Genomic DNA, 20,903 nt, shown 5'->3' with positions numbered 1-20,903 from the left:
ATGAATCATTGTTTTATTTTGACAATACCAGAACAACTGCATATTAATTGGAAGTCAGAATGGAGTTTTACTATCACACAAGTTTTGAACAGATCCTTAATTTAACCAAGTTATATAAAACATTCCTTTGGATGCAAAAACAAGGGCGAACCAAATATGTCCATTGTAATCATCTTTGAATTCTAAATTTACATGTGCACATATTTCCTTTCGTGCAAGTATGGAAGGCCAACGTTTAACCAGAAAATAAAATGTTTAACAGACAGAAAAGGTTATTATTTTAATGGTTAACTTTACTTTCTTTCCAAACATACAGTTTAAATACCATGTTGAAAATATGGACTTGTTTTGTGTTTGGCCAGCATTCTAAGACAAATGCCATCACCGTGAACCTATTATTTGATTCGGGACTGCAAGCTTTATTGCATTTCCTCCCTTCTTGCTTTTTTAACATGACTCTGGTTAACATGACTGTTAACCACCTAGAAAAGGAAAAATAAGAGGATAGAACAGAAAAGAGAAAAAAGGGAAGCTGTTGCATGTGCTGGATTGACTCAGTTAAGATACTTTAGTCCCATATGTCAGCAATGATGTTGGTAAATTGTCACAATTAAAAGGATAAACCACAAAACTAAGACACAAGTTGTAAAAAAACAACATTGGTTGATGCATTTTCTTGTTTCGTTTTAAAGCTTATGAAGAATTCCAAATTTAAATTGAAAAGAGATGTAGAACTTGTCCCTGCTTTTCTTGCGTCTGTAACTTCTTAAACCAGGCATGTTAAAGGGTACGACCTTGTCCCCATTTACAAGAGTATCCTGTTACCAACTCCCCTCTACATATCGCTATATAGCACACATGCAAAGACCTCCCAGTCTGACACATCTACTAGAAAAACAAACGTCTTTTTATTCTCCACCCAAAACCGTGGCTCTATTGATTCTTAGATTACCATCAGATAAACACAAATACCATCAAGTAAAGCGCTCATAATGCTCAACTACTCTGATGTTAGCATCTGTCTTTCTCCTGCTGCAATGGCGATGGCTGAACTGTCTGTGTCAATAATGTTGCCAGAGGCGTCACAGAATTGGAAAAACTGATTTATGACCTCAGTGACAGCACACTGCCATGCTGTTTCATCATACCTACAGTTAAGATCTTCATTTAGAGGGAGCTTCTGTTCACTTTCTCAATCTGGTATTCATGTGAAAATCCATGTGTGTGTTTATAGCTGTTTGTAATTGAGGTTGGAAGATGAAGGAAGAATTCAGCAAACATGAAATAATTAGTTCGTGGGTATTTTAAAAAAAGAGCGATTAGGTATTCTCCAGAGTGGCCATTTATACTGTACAATATTGTGTGTTTGCCCAAGTATGTTATGTTGAAAAAAACATAGGAACCTGGATTATTTATTTATTAATAACCAATTTAAAACAAAACATTGTGGACATTTAAACCATTTTGTTGGAGGTTGAATGTTGTTCATTGGTATATACTACTTGCATTGTAGTGATACACAGCTAGTTCAAAATCAGCAGTTTCCCATTGAGGGTAACCTAACAACTCCTGAAAAACTTGTGGGTTGCATACAGTCATTGGTTTAACTTCTCTCCTTCCTGTAGCAATGTAGAAGTGTAACCTGTTTGTTGGGCATAGTTACACATGCAACAGAGCACACTTTTGAACACACCAAACCACAAATCCCATCCTTCCGTGATGCTCTGTGTGGTTAGATGTAAATTACTTTAAACTTTCAACCAGAGAGGGTAGTGAAACACTGATTTTAAGCCTGGTGTTAAATAACTCTTTAATTCTAATTTCCTAAATTATCTGAAATTCTTCAGTCAGTGAGGAAATAATTAAATGTACAAGGCTATGTGACAAAGTAGCAATCACTAGCATGAACTTCATACACAAACACAGGGGAAAATACTTTTTAGCAGCTGTCTCTTTCTCCAGGAAGTATGACATGTTTGGTCTGATCCAAGGGGAGCCAAATCGAGTGGCCAGATGTGACAATAAAAATGAGCGCCTCAGGTCATAACAATACAACACTTTTATTGTGAATATATATTTGCACAATAATCAACACCATATTATAAACAATTTTTCTTTTCTTTCATTTTCTCTTTTATACAGTAAATAGTATTAGTGTACAAATGTATACAAAATTTATTCAGGCTAATCAAGTTCCACAAAAGAGTAATTCATGTGCAGTAATAAAGCACAATCAGATATCGGAGGGACACGCACATGCCTGCACATAGACACGGGACCCCCGGGTTAAAACACAAGTCAACACGCGACTTTGATAGACAGGCATAACCTGAACACCCAACAAGGTCACCATGAAGGCGAGGTGGAGAGAACTGAACTTTGTTTAAATAGCTTAAAAAGGGAAAACAAACACTAAAGTGTGACCTCTATGACATATGGTAATGTAAGGCAATGCAAAATTACCACTGGTAGAAGTGTATTCTCAAAGTTCTCTCCAACAGGCCCTGATGCTGATCATAGGCATAGACAGCGTTCAAACACAGAACAAGCTCATCCCATGACATTGCAGCATTACGACACTGAGCCTTCAGCATCTGCTTCACAGCACTTATAGAGCAAAACATAAAGGAAACAAGCATAAGGAGAACAGCAAGGAGAAGAAAACAATGAAACAGTCATTTTGATATGCTGATCTCATTCACAAGTCATCTTGGCTCCTGAGTCTGGTGATCCAGAAAGGGAACAGAAACACCACTAATAAAAGAGTTGTTGGAAAACAAAGCTCTATTCTGGTTTAGGTTTGTTTTGACCATGGAGGGAATAGTATTCTCTTCCACGATCAAAATACTGATTGTTACTACTGCTCCCTGGGCCACATCAATTAGATTAACTGCAGCAGATTTGGCCCAATATACAACATTTTACTGCAAGGCCTACCTTCTCTGCTATCCTGCAGTAAGCCTTTTCAAAGAAGCATACATGGTAAGAATACAACTCTGGTTCACCGTTTGAGCTACTACGTAGGCACTGGGAATCTGATGCATCAAATTGAAGACAACCAAAGCTGTCAGACCAAGAACAAACATATTTGTAGTTGTAATATGCTAACAGATTGTAATTCACATGATCTCACTTTTCAGTAACTTTCTTTTGTATCTATCTATTTAGCTAACGTTGTAACTTGAATACTGATGCACACCCACGTCTGAGGAATCTCTTAAAATAAACTAGCCTGCAGATTCTCTGTAGTAGGTCTGTGTGTGTTTGGGGTCCTTGGTTCTGTGTGGAGCTTTGGCGTCAGAGTACTGGTGTTGTCTTTAGCTCTGTACTGAGCACATGCTGCTACAATACAACACCTAACTAGTCACGAAATGCTAGTTGATTTTGAGTACAAAAAAAATGAAATAAATAGGTACAGTACATTTTAAAAACACTCAAACAAAAGGGATATTCTTCATAGTTGCACTGGTTGCCAAAAATAATAAATCATTGCAGCATTATGATTCATACGCAATAAGTATAATAAGCAACAAACAATATCGACAACATCACAAATCAACGCCATCAGTGAACATACAGTCTTTGAATGATATTTAGTTGGCATAGTTGGACTCTTCAACCTCTGCTAAATAAATCAGAGAAACAAATGAGGCAGAATTAAAGGGTTTGGTTAGCTCTTTTGCACCATAGGAGAGTATTAAGGATTATTTCATGGAAATGAGTGCAGCTGAGAACAGTAAACGTGTCTCTGTTTTTTGAAAATGACAAGGAGGAAATTAATGTGCACCCTTTGGCATTGGAACATGGAAATGATGATACTGTATGTCTTTTTTTGCAAATATTCTGCATACATCCTGGATGGCATAACTGAAGTGTCTTCTGGCCTCTGGTGGGATGAGATGAACATTGTGTGAGTGTGTGAGTGTGTGTGTAGGGGTCATGAGTTCTGTAAAGATGTGATGAGCCACAGCAGCAGTAGTTGGAGCCCAAGCATCGGCAAAAGACACGGGCTTAGGCAGGACCCTCCTCCACAGTCAGAATCATCTTCCTGTTGGACAAATCAATTGTCAATCAGTTATATACACCGTCTTCTCCTACATCCAGTAGCTCCACTAAAACTACCAACATCACCACTACTTTTGCTACTACATATAATGAGCAGTTCATGATTGTACCGTTACTAATCCTAAGGATCTCTATTATATTACTGTATATCCTACTGTGTTGTGCTCTATATTATTCCTAAGTCTATCTGTCATATTAAAGGCACAGTTCAACATTTTAGGATTTATATAGTTAGATGAAAAGATTGATATCTCTCTTTCTTCTGAGCTAACTGGCGCTCGGTGGTTGCTTTATATCAACCAGCGAGGTAGCTATCTCCTCATCCATCTCTTAGCAAGAAAGCAACAAGTGTATATCCTCAAATGAACATTTCATTTAAATGCTCTGCTGCAGTTATAGAGGTGTCCTCAACCTAATTCTGATTTACGTGCACATGTGTGTGCGTGTCTGTGCATGCCCCTGTCTATTACAGTGTGTGGCGCTTTTGTATTTGATGGGAGTATTCAGGATATCCGTGCATGCCAAAGGCCCAGGAGAAAGAGGTGGGAGTCTTCTGTATTCAAAGGGCAGGAAAGCCACGTGGAGCTTCCTCTGTTTACTCCAGTGACGAAATGAACTGGCCTAGACACAAACTGTCTTCCTATGAGGAGCTGAGCCAAAAGTAATGTGACAGATAGAAAAAGGAAAAAGGGATGCAGCCTACTTTTACTCTGTACATTGACTTCCTCAGCCATTCCTCACCTTCCCTTTGCCTCCCAGCACAGATTCTCCACAATACAGACATGCAGACACATGAACTAGTGGCCCATTATGTGTGTTATCTACGCCTTTAGAAGACAATGAAAGGCTCAGTTCACAAAGCTATAGGAAATCATTTTTACAAATATTTAGATGTCCTTTAAACTATTGAAAGTTGGGTGGCAAAGCAATGATCTCACACAAAAGGTATCCACCTTGCTCATTTGTTTTAGTGATTTGCCTCAAATGGTACAATACATGAATTTCCATTCAACTCCTCATGGGAATCGACATAAGGGCATTTGCTACTGTACCAGGTCTGACTCTACCATTGCATTCTCTGAAACCCCTAAAGACTTCTCAGTTTGACGGAAAATACATCCAAATGTGCGAACATATTTGGTTGACGAAGCATTTAGCAATGCTAAATAAATAAAAAATATGGCTACGAATATATATTATACATAGTTTTGTGCTGCTATAATTGAATTGTTGTGGTATGATGCTATTATATCAAATTGATTTAACACTTTTTACTGCCAAGATTCAATCTGCTCTCCATCTGTTGGGGTGAAAAAACAACAAGATGCTAAAGAAAGACAGGCATTCTGTTAGGGAGATAGGCATGCAACTAAGAAATAAATACCATCTGTTTTTTTTACCACAGTGTGTATTCTACTTATTTCTAGTGGGCCATTTCCTTCTCAAGCCAACTATTGTAGAACCTGATTTGCCCTAGTCCAGCACATTACGATGGCCCAGGAACAAAAAAAAAATCATCGGGGCTGTAGTCAACCAAAGATTATTGAGATCAACTAAAATTCTACCACTTCTAATACTTCAACCAATCATTTGGTCGATGGAGGGAAAAAAATAAATCTGCATGTAATGTCTAGATTAACCAAATCGTCCACGGTACACTTTGCACTCTACCTGGTAGCGTTAAGGAATTATGACTAAACATTTAAAGCAATTTTGAGCATTCCAATTATTTTTAACCCTTATTATTTTATACTTAGTCCTAAATGATAACAGATTCAAAGCCGACCAGCATGCACCTGCCAATATTCATATAATTTCCGAAAATAGAACAATTATGACGTTCAAATTCAAAGCCTATTAAGAAGTGATTCACATTCTGAAAGCCAATCCGAAATAATCAACCCCCAAAAATATGCATTCATTTGGTCGATAAGAGCATTTCGACGAACCAATCGACCAACCGACCAGCAGGTGTTAGCCCTAAAACCCATATGGGTTAATAAGTTTGCATGAAGCTGTGTAAGGACACTGACCCTGAGCTCAGCACCAGAAACAACAAGAAAGGTGTGGGGCTCAATGTAGAACATCTGCTGATTGGGCACAAGGGCTCATCCTACCAGACAAGAGCAGCAGCCATTGGAATGCAGAATCATAAAAAATAAGAATGACATATTATGACTGAAAAAATCATATAAAGCAAGAAAAATAAAAACAATTAAGTGAAAATTGCATGGAAAATGAAGGAAATAGAAAAAAAAATGGATAAATAAAACAAATTAAATGAATAAATCAAGCATGGATTAGAGTGAAAAATGAAGCGGTGATTTGAATCTCTGCAGAATGCTGATGAAAACCAGACAGAAGTGAGAGAGGCCAATTGTGAAGCCTCACTAATACAGCTGTTTCCAGCAATGTTCTCAGCACGGAAGCACATGTGTGGTTGTGTCTTACGTCTTCATTGTTGTCAAAACATACGTCCGGCCCTTTGCGGTATCTGGGATTCTGAGCCAGCTCACATGGATCTGGACCTTCAGCTGAACAGACGCTCAGGAAAAAGCAATTAACCATTAGCAGTGCACATTTAACACTTTAAAGAGCAACCATTAAATTATCTGCTAAAATGCTTTTGGAGTTCCAACTCATCAGCCTTGGTTTTAGATATCCAGATTCTTTTTTTTTAATATTCGCTGATCTTCAATTGACATCTTAAAAAGATTCAAATTAAACAACTCAGACAAAAAATATTGATACATAATACTTTATGTGGTCAAGCAGATTGCCACGAAGTATTTTAATTAATATCTAAACCATGCCATATGTACTGAATGTAATGTCATGTCTGTCTCTGATCTCTCTCTCTCTCTCTCTACATAGACATATCCACACACATAAATACATATATAGTGTACAATAGCACCATGTGTGCTTCGTATGAGTGCCAGTGTTTGTATGTGTTGAGTGGCGTCCTTATTAGCAACTGGTTCTTCTATGAACTCTGATCTTTAGTTCTTTCCATAGATTTGCTATTGGATTCAAATCAGGTGATTGGCTGGGCCATTCTAGCAGCTTTATTTTATTTCTCTGAAACCATTTGAGAGTTTCCTTGGCTGTGTGTTTGGGATCATTGTCTTGCTGAAATGTCCACCCTCGATTCATCTTCATCGAGTATGATTTGCAACAATAAGGTTACGAAGGTCTTGAGAGAGCTGTTTGCTTTTACCCATCATGAGATGTTTCTTGTGTGACACCTTGGTAATGAGACACCTTTTTATAGGCCATCAGTTGGGACTGAACCAGCTGATATTAATTTGCACTGACAAGGGGCAGGATTGCTTTCTAATTACTGATAGATTTCAGCTGGTGTCTTGGCTTTCCATGCCCTTTTGCACCTCACTTTCTTCATGTGTTCAATACTTTTTCCCTGTGTCATTCCATTTTATTACACATAACTTAATTTCTGAACTTATTTGTTTAGTTTTCTTTGTATGTATGGATTACTTGTCATGTCAATAGCACCTTTAGAAATATATTTACTGTTCAAAATTTTGACATGTTCAATACTTATTTTATATATATATATATATATATATATATATATATATATACTGTATTTATACACATACACACTCATATTGTACATGCACACAAGCACTCTTTCTCCTAACCTTATTTCATTCTGATTGCAGCATGCAGCCCATATTAATTAAAACATAGAAATTCTATCTGGGAGTAACGTGAGACAGGCTTTCATATGCTGTGCATCTGGTTTACTGTTCACCCGTGAACATTCAGGGGGGACCTACTGCAAACTCCTTAGGTGTGTGTCCTTGTTTTGAGAGTTTAAAGCCCTCCCTGTCATCAGGGGGGTGGATGCAGGGCTGGAAAGTAAAAAAGGATGTTCGTTTTTTACGAGCTGAGTGAAAGGATACAGGGTTGTTCAGCCTGCCGTAGCGGCCTGGGGTCACATGACAAACATGTTGCCTTGGCATCGGTGATCAGGAACACTAGGTTGGTGTTTGGCAGCTTCTCAGCACGATACATCCTAGAAAGCATAGAAAACGTACATACTGGTAAACAATGTATACAGTATTCATACAGTAATATACCTTTGGTGTGAGGATATCATGCTCCAAAATACATTTGTTTTCAGTATATATTGCATACACACAGGTATTTGTGCAAATGTGCACCTTTATACGTCTTTTCTCCTCTTGAGATTGGCTTTTTATGGTAGTCCTGAAAGCTTCCGTGTCTACAGTTGTTAACATTGGGGGAGCAAAGCACCAGACACGTGGGACTCATAACATCCAGTAATTACAGCCATATTTAACCCCCTTCCGACAGCTCAAATTGACACAAAAGGAGGTTAGAGCAAAGTGGATGTGCAGTGGTCCGTGAATGTTTGTATTCGTGAGTTTGAAGTATAGCCAGAGAGTGAAGGAAGAAAAACAGATAAAAGAGCTTTTGTGCTTCCCTCTGCAATTCCGGTCACTGACAGATCAAGGTAATGTGCTTCTGATCAGAACTCATCTGAAAACAGCTGCCTGAAATCAGACTGGAAAACAGATAGAGGCCAGGAAACTAACACTATTCTGAACCCATCCCTGCAGACCATTTAACAGAAGGATGTCCAGGAAGAAGAAAGAGTTAAAGGTAGAAAACCCTGAATGATGCAACCCGTTTACAGTATGAGTGGACAGAGTCACTGAAAAGGGAGTACATGCAGATTTGTACACATATGACAAAACACCCACATACCTGGAACAGTTTCCACAGTCCAGGACACCTGAGTAGGAACTTTCATCATTGTCAAAGAAGTACTGAGTCTGCTCTGTGATGCAGCTTTCCTTAAACATGGCATCTGGTATGTCATCATCTGCTGACTCCGCTGGAAATAAGAGGCAGGTTTAATAAAGAATAACGCTCGAAAGGATTAGTGAGAGAGCGGTGGGATTAAAATCTATCAAACGCTGACAGATACATTTTACACAATCACCGCTTTTGCTGCTCACCTGCCTCTAGAAGGTTGGGGAACATGAGACCAAAGAAGAGCTGCTGGAGTATCGACCTAGACACAGAGAAAGAAAAAAACTAAATGAGTCACGTGGTTGAGTCACTATACCATCATTAACCTATTAACATTGAACAACAAAACACTGTTAATAACAGCCACAAATCAGTTTAAGGCTAGAGTCACTGGTGATGTAAATTACAAGATAAGTATCAAGTATGTCATTCTTTTTTAAAAGCTGGTTATATTGCAGTTGGAGAGTCATACAGATAGCGATGCAGTATAATGTTGTGCAACTTCCCTTGACCTACACTGACCCAGCCATCTCCATTCCTCAATAACATACAAGCCAACTATCGTACAACTCCTACCTTTAAGTACAAATGAAATCCCACTCTAAATGCACACGCAAACAAAACTAAACGTGGAGGAAAACCAAACAAAGAAACACAAACACACAACCTGTACACTCACCAGGCAGCACTGGAGGCCCACCAGCCAATACTGAGCATGTCTGCAATGGTAGGCTGGAAAAAGACAGGAAGAGAGAGTCATGTATAATAAAATAAATCCCAAAATAAAAGTGTGTGTGTGGGGGGCGGGGGAGAAAAGAAAGAAATTCAGTCGTGAATGGTGATTTATTTTATTTGTTCGTTATTATATTACTAGTGCAAACCTAGAAATAAAAAAAGTAATATAAAATCACAATATTTGACACTACAGGAATTAAGAATTGTAATGTTGTATCAACAGTTTTCCTTACCAGTTTGTAGATTAAACACACATTTATTGTAAATGCATAAATGGGTAAATTATAATCAAATGAATGACACAGTGGCTGCCATCTGACAGCTTGTGGGAGTGAGTTTCTCACCACATAGACGGAGCGGGGTCCTGCTGCCGCCTTGCTGTCTTTCTCTGGGTCACAGACAGACTGGTAGTCATAGGTCTTATTGAACGAGTACAGGGAGGTGTTGACCAGGTTGATCATCACCACAGGATCCACCTCGCCAAAGAACTGACCTATCTAGACGAGTTCACATGCGCACACACAAATAAAATAAAAAGTCAATACAAATGTTGTAAGAGTCTTGTACAAACAAAACATAGAGCTGTGTACTATCGCCTCTGGTCGGTCTTTAGTCTTAGTCATTCACTACGCATAAGTGCACTGCATATTTGCATTTTCTTTCTTAGCCACTCAGGATGAGCACATTGAACTGTTCTGTGGCAGCCCATATTAAGATAAATCTGTCACTCTTCCCCTTTGTTTCTTCTGCCATGCCCTTTCACCCTCTACTCAAGTAGTCTGGACAGGTGGAGGGTGGATGTGTCCTCCAGTGTCACCTGTTACATATATTGATGTTATGTTGCTGTCAGTGTCACAGCAGGTTTTGTGCAACAGCATTTAGACTCTCATCGCCATTTTAAAGGTGAAGTCTGTGTAACATTGAATGAAGGTTGTATATTTATAAACCTATGATTACACTGAGAACAGGTAACTGTAGTTTCACAAGAAGCTAACATCTGTTGGATGATGGTTGTGTTTATATATTCCTGATAAAATGACTGGCCATAACTGATCATATAACTATGGTTACAATATGTAACTGTTGTTTGACGATGTTCCCAGCGGACACCAAATGTATCAGAAGATGTGAAAAAAAGAGACAGGAGGGTGCTTATTCAAATGCCCGTTGACCATAAACTGTATGCGAGACATTCTAATGCTAAAAAGGATCAAAGACAGCAGATGTCCTGTCTTGACTGACATGGAATGGTTCCAGACCCACTACATGTCCCACTACTGACACACAGGGGCACAGCAGCCTTAAAGAGTGGAGTTAACACAGCAGAGCTCACTTCATGCATACACAGGGGACACACTTCACTACAGCTTCCATGCCTGACTAAAATCCATCAGAACCTTCCCTTTGATCCTCCTCCAGTGGAAAGTGCTTTACTTTACTGGAGACATGGATGTACTGCTGTCCTACAGGAGCTTTTTTAAACAGCTCACAGGCCATTCTCATAACTTAGATGAGTCATGGGCCCTTTATTTGACCCTGATAAAGAGGAGCTAGGTATGAAGAAAGGTATATAAAAGTAAGAAATATAAATGCAGGAGAAGTCTTTGATTTCAACCTATCTGACTATGTCACAACAGATGTTTTTTGTGTGATGGTTTATGAATTACTGATCATTTTACGAAAGCAGATAAGTAAAGCATACATGATACTGATGCGATAAGGTGAAGAAAATGGTTGCAACTCACCAGTGTGATATACTCATCCTGATTGGACATTAGAAGAAATCCCCCATCATCCAGGATGACACAGTCAACATGCTGTAGGGTAAAAAGATAAACAGTTCAAAATTGGTAAAAATGTGGAAATTGAAAATCATCTTTTAGTATTTTAAAAAGAGATACTAATCAGGCTTGACTACATAATTATATTGCAGGCAACTTATATTTATAATGTTTTTTTCTCCTGTATGATAACACCAGATTTCTAATCAAGGCAGTCTGCACAGCAATGGTAACCGAAAATTATCTTAGACAAGACAATACACAAAACATGCTCAGATTAGATTCTATAAAATGCATTTCTGTACCTTGTCATTCCTCAGACAGCCACAAATCTCATCCTTGCACTAAAAAGATAAAACAGTGATTCAGACAACAAAATAATAACTATTGTACCCAAATAGATAAATGTATCAAAGATAGTACCGTATACAAAATACAAATAAATCTTATTAACTTACATTCAGCTTCAGTGTAGCATTCATAAAACTGGTCATCCAGAAGGAGACATTGAGTTTCACTCCCACTACTACAGAGCAAAACAACAAAACATGCAGATGTACAGCTGTTGAGTCTTTTTATTTATATTGCATCACAATAAGCAATCTATCTGTGATAAGCAAGACTGACCAGCTGGTTTGAGCGTGACTTCGTCAATTGTGAGTTCCACTGCTTTGCTCACTAGAATACCTGACTCAGTAAATGACTCCCTGCCCTCTGCTGCAATTGAGAAGGGATACACAAGCGAAGAGAAACAATAATTATAGCAATTTCACCTAAATCGTGTTTAAAATTATGCTGGCAGAGAACATTTCAGAATGAGAATCACAGTAAAATGGAATAATCGCTATCCATTGAGGGAAATCCCATACATTTTTAGGTGCTAGTAATTTATGTGAGTTGAATGGAGTCTGTTAGGCCAGTACATGTGTTAATCCAGTCAAGTGTAGCGGAAAGCGCGGCTACATTACACTGACGTATGCCTGTCCTGATGTCTGTTAGAGAGATCAGTGGAGATAACAGGAAGTATACAGGGCAGGAGGGAGGGAGAGAGGGGATGAGCGCTGAAAGACACAGCGGGAAAGGGAGAAGGATAAAGACAGTGGTATCAGAGGCCTGAGAGTGTGATCTTTGCCAGTAGGATTGGGATGACGTCCAAAGGCAGAGAGCAGGATAGGCTCAGTGCCAAACCACATTGAAGAGCCTCATACATACAAGTGTGCACACATACACATATTCAAACCTTTAGGAAAACTTACGGTTGAAAGATGGAGCTGTGAAAATATAAATTTCATTGTCCAGGGTCCTTTTGTAGAAGCTGGATTCATACGTCTCAGGATTCTCAGTCCACTCTTCCCCAGCACTAAAAACATTCATATAGTCACATAATATTATATATGAACCACTATATTCATAAAAAAACCCAAGAAAATGTGTTTGATCTATCTGAACAATTTATATGTTAATCTATAGCCAAAAGTTAGTCATCGAAATACAAGTCACACCCAAAGCAGTTGATATATGTCAAGGGCATGTTCCAGTAAAAGCAATTACTGATAATATTTCATGTTTTATAGGCAGGAGGAATATGCATTCATCTGCAGCTGGAATATCATATTCTGACCAAGTGGAGCCCCCAAATGTAGTTCAGACAAAAGTAGCAGCAAGGAAATTGAAGAAAATGAGCTATGTTTGGCTGCTGGGTGTGTGGTTTTGACCCATGTCCTGTTCTGGCTTGGCAAGCTATGAGAGTTCAGCTTAAAGTGTCTAATCCTCTATGTTCTGGAAATATAACCAGTGGAGCAGGTGAGTTAAGCAGCCAAACGCACTGAACCTAAGAGCATTACAGTCCGTATCCATTTTCATCTAACACATTTACACCACCAGATATTTGGGCAAAGCTTATTGAGCTGTTCCACAACGCCAGCACTAACGCTAGCAGTGAAACTGAGTAGAAAGAGGGGAGAGTACCTCCTTGGGTAGACTCTTGTGATTCCTCCATCTGTGGCTACAAATCTGGCCACTATTCCATCCCTGAGAACATGGAAAACAACAGCCAATCAAACATCAAAAGCCAATCATACTGACGAATATTAGAAAAGTGTATGAAATGTGCGCAAGCTGCAGGCCTGACACAAATTGTTTTATAACCATATTCACTTTCATTATGTCCTAATGTTAAACAGATACCCTGCAGTGTGTGTAAGTGTGTGTTCCGATTATTTCAGACAAGTGGGCAAACCATGAAAAGAAGCACACTGATGTTATTATTTTATTTTGTTCTGAAAATAGCATGTCTTGGCAGAGCTTAGTATGGTTGGATGTGATATGCATTTTGTGCTTAGCTTTTATCGTGTTTCGCTTGTTGGACATGATCAAATCACCCGAAGTAGAGACAAAATAAATAAAACTGTGGCTCAGTCAGTAGGTTGTGCATGACATAAGCATCATCAGCTATGATAGTACGGCGCAATAGTGTGCACATGCAAGACAGATTTCCATATAAGAAGAAAAACATATATATATTTTGATGTCTGTTTAGTAAGGATAAATAGAAACAGATCATATTTGGCACTCACACTGTATTTTCGTTCCAAAGTTTAACCAGTTCAGCTGTCAAACCTGCATCCAGGATAAGTCGATTCACCATGGAGATATTACCTGTGGATTAAAGACAAGATACATTGTACCTATTGCGAACAGTACAACACCACAATAACAGTGATTAGTTGGGGAAATATGGCAATTGAAGCAATACCAGCCTATTATTAACGAATCTTTGCAGGGAAGATGAATATGATATGCTTTTGGCTTTAACAATTGCCCATCATTTTTTCCCAGCAGATCTGTTCACTGGTAAATGGAAAGAATACTGATGAGAAAAGTGATTAAGTGTCTGACGTGAAACTCAGGCTGAAAAAGTGCAGGTGTGTTTTGGCAAACCCTCTCCCTGGATAGATGAGGGATAAAAATTAGATCTCATGGCACTTGTAAGTAAATCATCCAGCAGGGAGACATATTTTGTAGGTCTTCTCTGAGTGATTATTAGACAGTCCGACAGCAGGAAGTACTTTGTCAAGGATTGGCTGTTGAAGCTTTAGGAGAGAGATGTATTGAGTTTGAACCCCATCGTCAAGAAAAGTACTTGAAAACGCTGTCAAAAACGTTAGCACACAGTTTCAACACAGCTTCCCTTGAGTGTGGTTTTAAATCGCGTCCCTAGCTATTTATGCAGACGTAAGACTCAAAAATAAATTGTGAGACCATACTGCAAAACAGCAACAAGAGAGGCATTAATGCATATTTATATGGCTTGACCTTTGGTTTAAATGGATCAAGGATACCTCGATCCATTAGCTGGATGATGGTGGTAAGCCATAGGGGGGAGATCCATTAGATGATGACAAATCAAACACCATGAGTCATTGTGTAGCATGACAACATCAGGCTTCTAGGAAACTCAGTCGATCGGGCTGATGTCACTCTGCTTATGCCACAGTAATCTAATGACCAAAGTAATGCTCTGACCTTCAGATGCTGACCATCGTGAATACATACAAACTTCCATTCTCACCAAACAGTGCAACAAACTGACATCACAAGCTGTGCAAATGTGTAGAGTGAAATAAAAGTGAAAAAGATGCATGACTCACATGCATCTGGAGTGTTGCTATCAATGAACTGGCTGAAGTCGAGGAGAAACTGGGTGTTGTTGAGTGACACCTTCAGCTCTTTGCAGTACTCCCTGAAGGAACAGTATTGATCAATTTCAATCTCAGCCCCTTGTTTGTGCCTGTCGAGTGAAAGTGAGTTGGACAATAGTGTCAGGATCACTTACCTTGGAGCAATGTAGGTGTAACCATACTCATCAAACCTCTCCTGCTGTATGGTTTCCATGGCTTTTGAAAACACAAAAGTAATTGGTTAAGGCTGATAAGATTTTAAATATTCCACACAGCAGTTAAGAAACCTAAAAGTTTGACCTTTATTTATCAAATGATGCTCTGCTATTCGTGAATGAATTCAGAAATATCCATAAGGGTGGTCATATGAACACACACACACACACACACACACACACACACACACACACACACACACACACACGCACACACACACACGCACACACACACACAGACACAGACATAATATATTGGACATATATGAGGTGATGATCAAGGTAGGAAGTTTGGATGGAGGTGCAGTGGGGAGGCATGAGACATGAGAAGAGAATGACTGAGTGAGAAGTACTTGCCTTCTTGCCCTGTTGTGACCCCAGAGACAGATATGAGGAGAGAAGAAAGTAGGAAAGACAAGGGTTGGTAAAAAAAATGCATTCATCATCTGACAAATAAGTTCATACCCTGAAAAACAAGCTGGGAATTGTAAATATTTCCCACGGTAGATAATATAAAACAATATGCTGCAGTGAAAGAATATTAGATATAATAGACAAACTTAAAATGTTTTGAGTGCAGATTCTATAAATGCAGAACAGAAAATGATCAGCAGGGGACTGCAGAGAAATGCAAGGGAACAATATGTAAACATATATTGTAATACAGAGAATTCCTTCCACTCAATGCTTTGTCTGCTCTGGCTCTGGATTTCATTTAAAATGCTGTCTGGTAATTCTTATCTCATAAATGACATGACAGGCATGGACGGCCATCATTCACTGGTCTCTTAAAATCAAGACATTTTGGACATTCCCTTTAAAATATATTGAGTCGTGTGGTGCAGGCTGTGAAAAAAATTACTGAGCACTGAGTTTCCTCGGGGCCATGGAAATCTGGTGCAGGATGAAACAATGTCCTTCACATAAAACATAACGGGCAGATTCATTGTCCCTCTGTCTCTATAGACCGAGCAGGGTGTCTGTATGTCCAATTGCTTTCCACACCATACATTCTTTCTCTTCTTTCTTGCTCTTTACTTCTCTGTCACCATCTCTTCAACTCCAGTATTACGTAATTTATTCAATGCATTCAGCATTTCTGCTTTATGGATGAAAAATGTTTAATCTTTTACGCACTTGACTAGGAATCCTCCATAATGTATTAGGAAGACAAGTGGCTGCAGGAACCACCTACTGCAGAGTAGGGGAAAGATGGATCGAGGTATTGGTGGTCTGGCTCCAGTGTGAAACTCTATATGGCTGTGCAGAGAACTTTAGAGTCCCAAACTCCCTATCGGAGTAGTCTGTGGCAGCAAGGCATGGTGTGTTACTTTCTTTAACAGGCCTGTAAACGTTCCGACAGTCTTTATGGCACGGTGACAGACTCGTTATGGCAGAGAGGGAGTGATACAGAGGTCGAAACACTCAGTCAAAATCTCATCTGTTGGAACAACTGCACCATTAGCCGTTTATGCTTTGTGGTCTCACATCAAAGTTATGAAAATACACTAAAGCCAGATGGTTATATGCTGATTTATGTTTTTTTTCTAATTATATCCCTTGATCAAAGTGATTATCCACCCTTCTATAAAGTCATGACTAAGCATTCATACTCCAGAGTCTGTCCATCCATCCATCTGTAATCATGCAAATATATAGAGGACAAACATGCTTATGGAAGACCATCACATGGCAAGATGAAGACAGAAGACATAGAATAGTGAGTACTTGCCCCAAGCAGAAGCTGTAAGATTCCAGTGTGGAAGCAGGACAGGAGAGGATAACTTGCATCAGAATAAAAATGTACAAAGAGTGACAGTTGCACATATGTATATGTGTATATATAGGATGTTTTATCCTTGTGATTATGAGTTAAATTCGGAGCTGTTAGAATAAGCCAAAGTGGATCATACAGCAAAACAGCCTTGTATGTAAAAACAGAGCAAAAAGTAAAAAAATAAATACATGAGCTGAAGAAAAGGAAAAGGGGGAGGGGAGAGGGATTATAGTAGGAATAGAGGTGAGGACAGGTTTACAGATTAGATAGAGAGATAGAGGAAAACGGAGACTCGGACAGAGAAAACAATCCAGGTCTGCTTTGGGTAGCCTGTTACCCCATGAAACATTTAGGAGAGGAATGTATGCTTAAGGACAGGGAGGTAAATAGATGAAATGCAACAGAAACATTGGGAAAAGTGTTCAGTGCAGAAGAGAGAAAAGTTTGGTAGGAGAGGCGATAATGAGCATGGAGAGGAGGTAGGTGTCGTTTCTTCTAAGGCAGAAGGAGGGCCAGAAGAGGGGAGTTAAGAAAGAGAGAAGCGCAAAATGTAGACAAGATCAAAAGAGCTAGTGCTTACACTGGGTGTGGGAGAAGGAAAGCATGTGGATGAGTGTGTGTGGGAGTGCGGGGCGACTGACCAGTGGGTTACACTACAAAAGAAAAGCACCATAGGGATCCGCTGATCTGAGCAGCAAATACAAAGGAGTGGTTGTGGTTCAAGCTATGAGTGAGTAATACAAAGCATAGATACTCAAGAGTTCGACCCATAGAAAGTATGCATGTGAGTTGGTTGGGAGGCACCAGCAAAATTAAATCTAATTGTCTTGCATGGACACAGTTTATCACGAGGATGTATGGTATACTTACACATAGCTCTTTTCATGTCGTCTCCCAGTTTCGCTTGAATGAAATGTTCACTGTATCTAGGCAGAGCAAGGGCCAGGCTGCAGAAAAGACAATAGCAGCAGCACTTTTAGAGTTTTGTGGTTGGAGGTCTGAGGTCTTGTTTGAGTGATTATTTAGTCTAAGTAACAAAAGTGGTCACACAAAAAAAAGTAAATCAAAGCCTCCAGTGTTTTCCAAAATGTTCTTTGACATGCTTTTAAATACTTAAGCTGTATGTGATTAAGGGAGTTTATTTCAATCAAGAGAAACAATACACAACTAATCAATCTTCCATTTTTTTTCAGAAATAACTGCTTTTCTGTATGTTCAGTGAAAAGCAAAAACAATCTCTTAAATGTATTCTCCAATAACCAAGCAGAGCCTGCTTTTGGAAATAAGAGAGTGACCCCTGTTGGCTTAAGTAGTGTCCTCCATCAGCTGGAGTGCTCTCTGTAGTCGGTGGCAGTGCATTGTCTTAAGTGAAGACAGCTTAATGAACCATAAAGAAATACTACAAAATTGCTGACATTGCTCACCTGTAATCAGTTCCATTGACCGGCGCAAACGTGTAGGTCCTGACTCCTCTGTCTATGTACCTCTGCAATAGATGATATACACAGGAACTGGCATTCAGAACTGTTATTTAATATTAATGTTAGTTGTACTCATGTTTGTGTTGTTTATAGTTAAAAAAACATTCAAAGACATAATCAGTATTTATTGTAAATAATACAATATGTGAAATTTGTACAAAATCATTGTGAAAATGAGACAATATAGAAAGACTACAACAGTGAACAATGTTGTCTTGTAGCAGAAAACATGCTAAAAACAAACTTTGGCTATAGTAACACAAAATGCAACATACTCCTGTGTAAAATGTTAAGCCCCTTCCAGTATTTTGTCTTACCTCATCCTGAGTTTTCACCAGTGTGTTAATGGTTTGTTCCCCTGTGTCACCATCGATCATCATTTTCCTGATCTATAGGGAGAGATTTAGAAACAGACAGAGTACCTGATTCACAGACTATCAGCTGATTTAAAAACATTCTGTCTTATAACCTAATGTTAACGATCTGGGGACACTGAGTTAATCACTTGCAGGGACTGGTCATCTGGAACCTCAATATTCACTGGATGTATATTCACCTCTGTTTCTTTGCTTGAGTGTGTGTGTGTGTGTGTGTGTGTGTGTGTGTGTGTGTGTGTGTGTGTGTGTGTGTGTGTGTGTGTGTGTGTGTGTGTGTGTGTGTGTGTGTATGACAAGGGGATTTCCATGCATCTGCACACACTACCTCCACTTTGATGTCATTCTCCAGCTCAGCATCCAGGAAGTCTAGGGTAACAGGTTCCTGGAATTTAGGATTCTGTGGAAAGGATGATATTGCAGTCTGAGGTTTGATACAATGTAGGAATATTAGACATGGCCAAACCTAATGGCAGGAAAACAGGATTTATGCGGACACTAAAAGAGGCAACCCTTTAGGCAAAAGTTTATTATGTAATAACCCACTTTCATATCACTCAATCTAAAGCAAGCTGAGTTAAATGTTATAACATTCAGTGGACCATTTCACAATTGTTAATCAGAGATTGGTTCTTCTTATTATGCAATCAGCCATATAGATCAATATCTTTGCATCATAGTACTGGCATTGCGTTGAATAAATATGTAGTTGACTTTTGTTATTTTTTTTGTATTCAATTCACTAGCAATGCCAATAGTTTTACTTTACACATGAATCCAATCAAATCCATGGTGTAAAAAATAGAAGGTACCATATGGCAGGGTTTTGACAACATATCTGTGACACCAGACACAGCTGAATCAGATTTGATACAAAGTGACACTGGACCCTATTAATGTCTTCTCTTAAAAACCCTATACTTCTGAGTGGCTTTATGGTGGTATAAAATGTTAGCAGTAATTTAGTGCTTCTCTATAAAACAGCAGTACATGGAATCTGATACCAGTCTGTCCTGCACAGCGATTGTTCACTCTGTGACTCAAAATGTGGTGTTGATTTCTGCATACTTTCTTATTTTTATGTTGACATATGCAAACAGTGAGTCAATAGATCAAGACATATGCATTTCAACGTTAGAGAAAGAAAGGGAATGAGGATTGACGTTGTATGTTAAAATAAGATAATAGTGTGAATTAGTACAAGGACGAGAACAGCAATAAACAAAATACTCAATTCATCAAAAAGCATGAGTTTAGTTCCTTACATTTGATGGTAAGTGAAATGAAATTAAAGCAGCAAAGGACGATAATGAAGATGAAGCGTCTCAACATGAAAATGAGAAAAGAAAGAATAAAAGATCAAGAGATACAACAGTGAATGAAACATCAAACATACACAAGAAAAACAGGACGGGATGTAAAAAAAAAAGAGAAAAAAATGGGAACACTGGATGGTGTGAACGGCAAAGTGAAAAGGATCAAATGAGAAATAAGGAATGAGAAAAGAAGAGCAACAAGATTGAAAAGACAAAAATTAGAGAGTGATATAATACTGTATGTCAGCAAGAGACTTATTGTGGTGAGATTGAAATAAAAACGTTACTGCAACTAGGGAGATACGTGTAATGAATATGAAATACATCAAACATAATCAAATACAGAAAGTGCCACTGCAGGGACAGAGACGGTCAACGGATATGTTCAAAAGGGCCGAAGGTGACCATCGCTATTCACTCGATCTCCCATTTGGCTGATTCAGTGAAACAATGAGTGATCGACAGGCTCTAAGCCTCACACACAGACACGGACACAGACACATGAAAACATCTTTTCAATCAAGAAAAGCTTTCAGTGCCATTCTTTGCTCTTCTTTCATTAAAGAAATACCCACTAGCTCTCATTTAACTGATGCTATTGCAGCATCTACACTAACCTCTTCGGGGACCACCATTGCAATTCTTGCATGATCTTGTGACATTGCGAGAATCC

General features: G+C 38.8%; 1 protein-coding gene across 1 annotated transcript in view; it reads right to left on the bottom strand.

Moving 5' to 3' along the window:
* Window positions 1–4,011: 4,011 nt before the first annotated feature.
* The window catches only part of LOC129108113 (voltage-dependent calcium channel subunit alpha-2/delta-1), a 56,785-nt gene continuing 39,893 nt past the window's right edge, over window positions 4,012–20,903 (bottom strand). The window contains exons 19-39 of the mRNA XM_054619777.1: window positions 19,243–19,314; window positions 18,858–18,929; window positions 18,484–18,545; window positions 17,909–18,006; window positions 15,223–15,283; window positions 15,038–15,129; window positions 13,964–14,045; window positions 13,356–13,418; window positions 12,644–12,747; window positions 12,015–12,104; window positions 11,846–11,913; window positions 11,693–11,731; window positions 11,352–11,423; window positions 9,951–10,103; window positions 9,551–9,603; window positions 9,078–9,133; window positions 8,824–8,953; window positions 7,995–8,107; window positions 6,517–6,599; window positions 6,099–6,178; window positions 4,012–4,048 (exon numbers count right to left, since the gene is read on the bottom strand). Of these exons, the coding sequence (XP_054475752.1) occupies window positions 4,012–4,048; window positions 6,099–6,178; window positions 6,517–6,599; window positions 7,995–8,107; window positions 8,824–8,953; window positions 9,078–9,133; window positions 9,551–9,603; window positions 9,951–10,103; window positions 11,352–11,423; window positions 11,693–11,731; window positions 11,846–11,913; window positions 12,015–12,104; window positions 12,644–12,747; window positions 13,356–13,418; window positions 13,964–14,045; window positions 15,038–15,129; window positions 15,223–15,283; window positions 17,909–18,006; window positions 18,484–18,545; window positions 18,858–18,929; window positions 19,243–19,314 (1,680 nt within the window). The remainder of the gene's footprint in view (window positions 4,049–6,098; window positions 6,179–6,516; window positions 6,600–7,994; window positions 8,108–8,823; window positions 8,954–9,077; window positions 9,134–9,550; window positions 9,604–9,950; window positions 10,104–11,351; window positions 11,424–11,692; window positions 11,732–11,845; window positions 11,914–12,014; window positions 12,105–12,643; window positions 12,748–13,355; window positions 13,419–13,963; window positions 14,046–15,037; window positions 15,130–15,222; window positions 15,284–17,908; window positions 18,007–18,483; window positions 18,546–18,857; window positions 18,930–19,242; window positions 19,315–20,903) is intronic.

The sequence above is a fragment of the Anoplopoma fimbria genome, chromosome 19, assembly GCF_027596085.1.
Source record: "Anoplopoma fimbria isolate UVic2021 breed Golden Eagle Sablefish chromosome 19, Afim_UVic_2022, whole genome shotgun sequence".
NCBI lineage: Eukaryota > Metazoa > Chordata > Actinopteri > Perciformes > Anoplopomatidae > Anoplopoma > Anoplopoma fimbria.
This window is presented reverse-complemented; position numbering and strand designations above follow the sequence as displayed.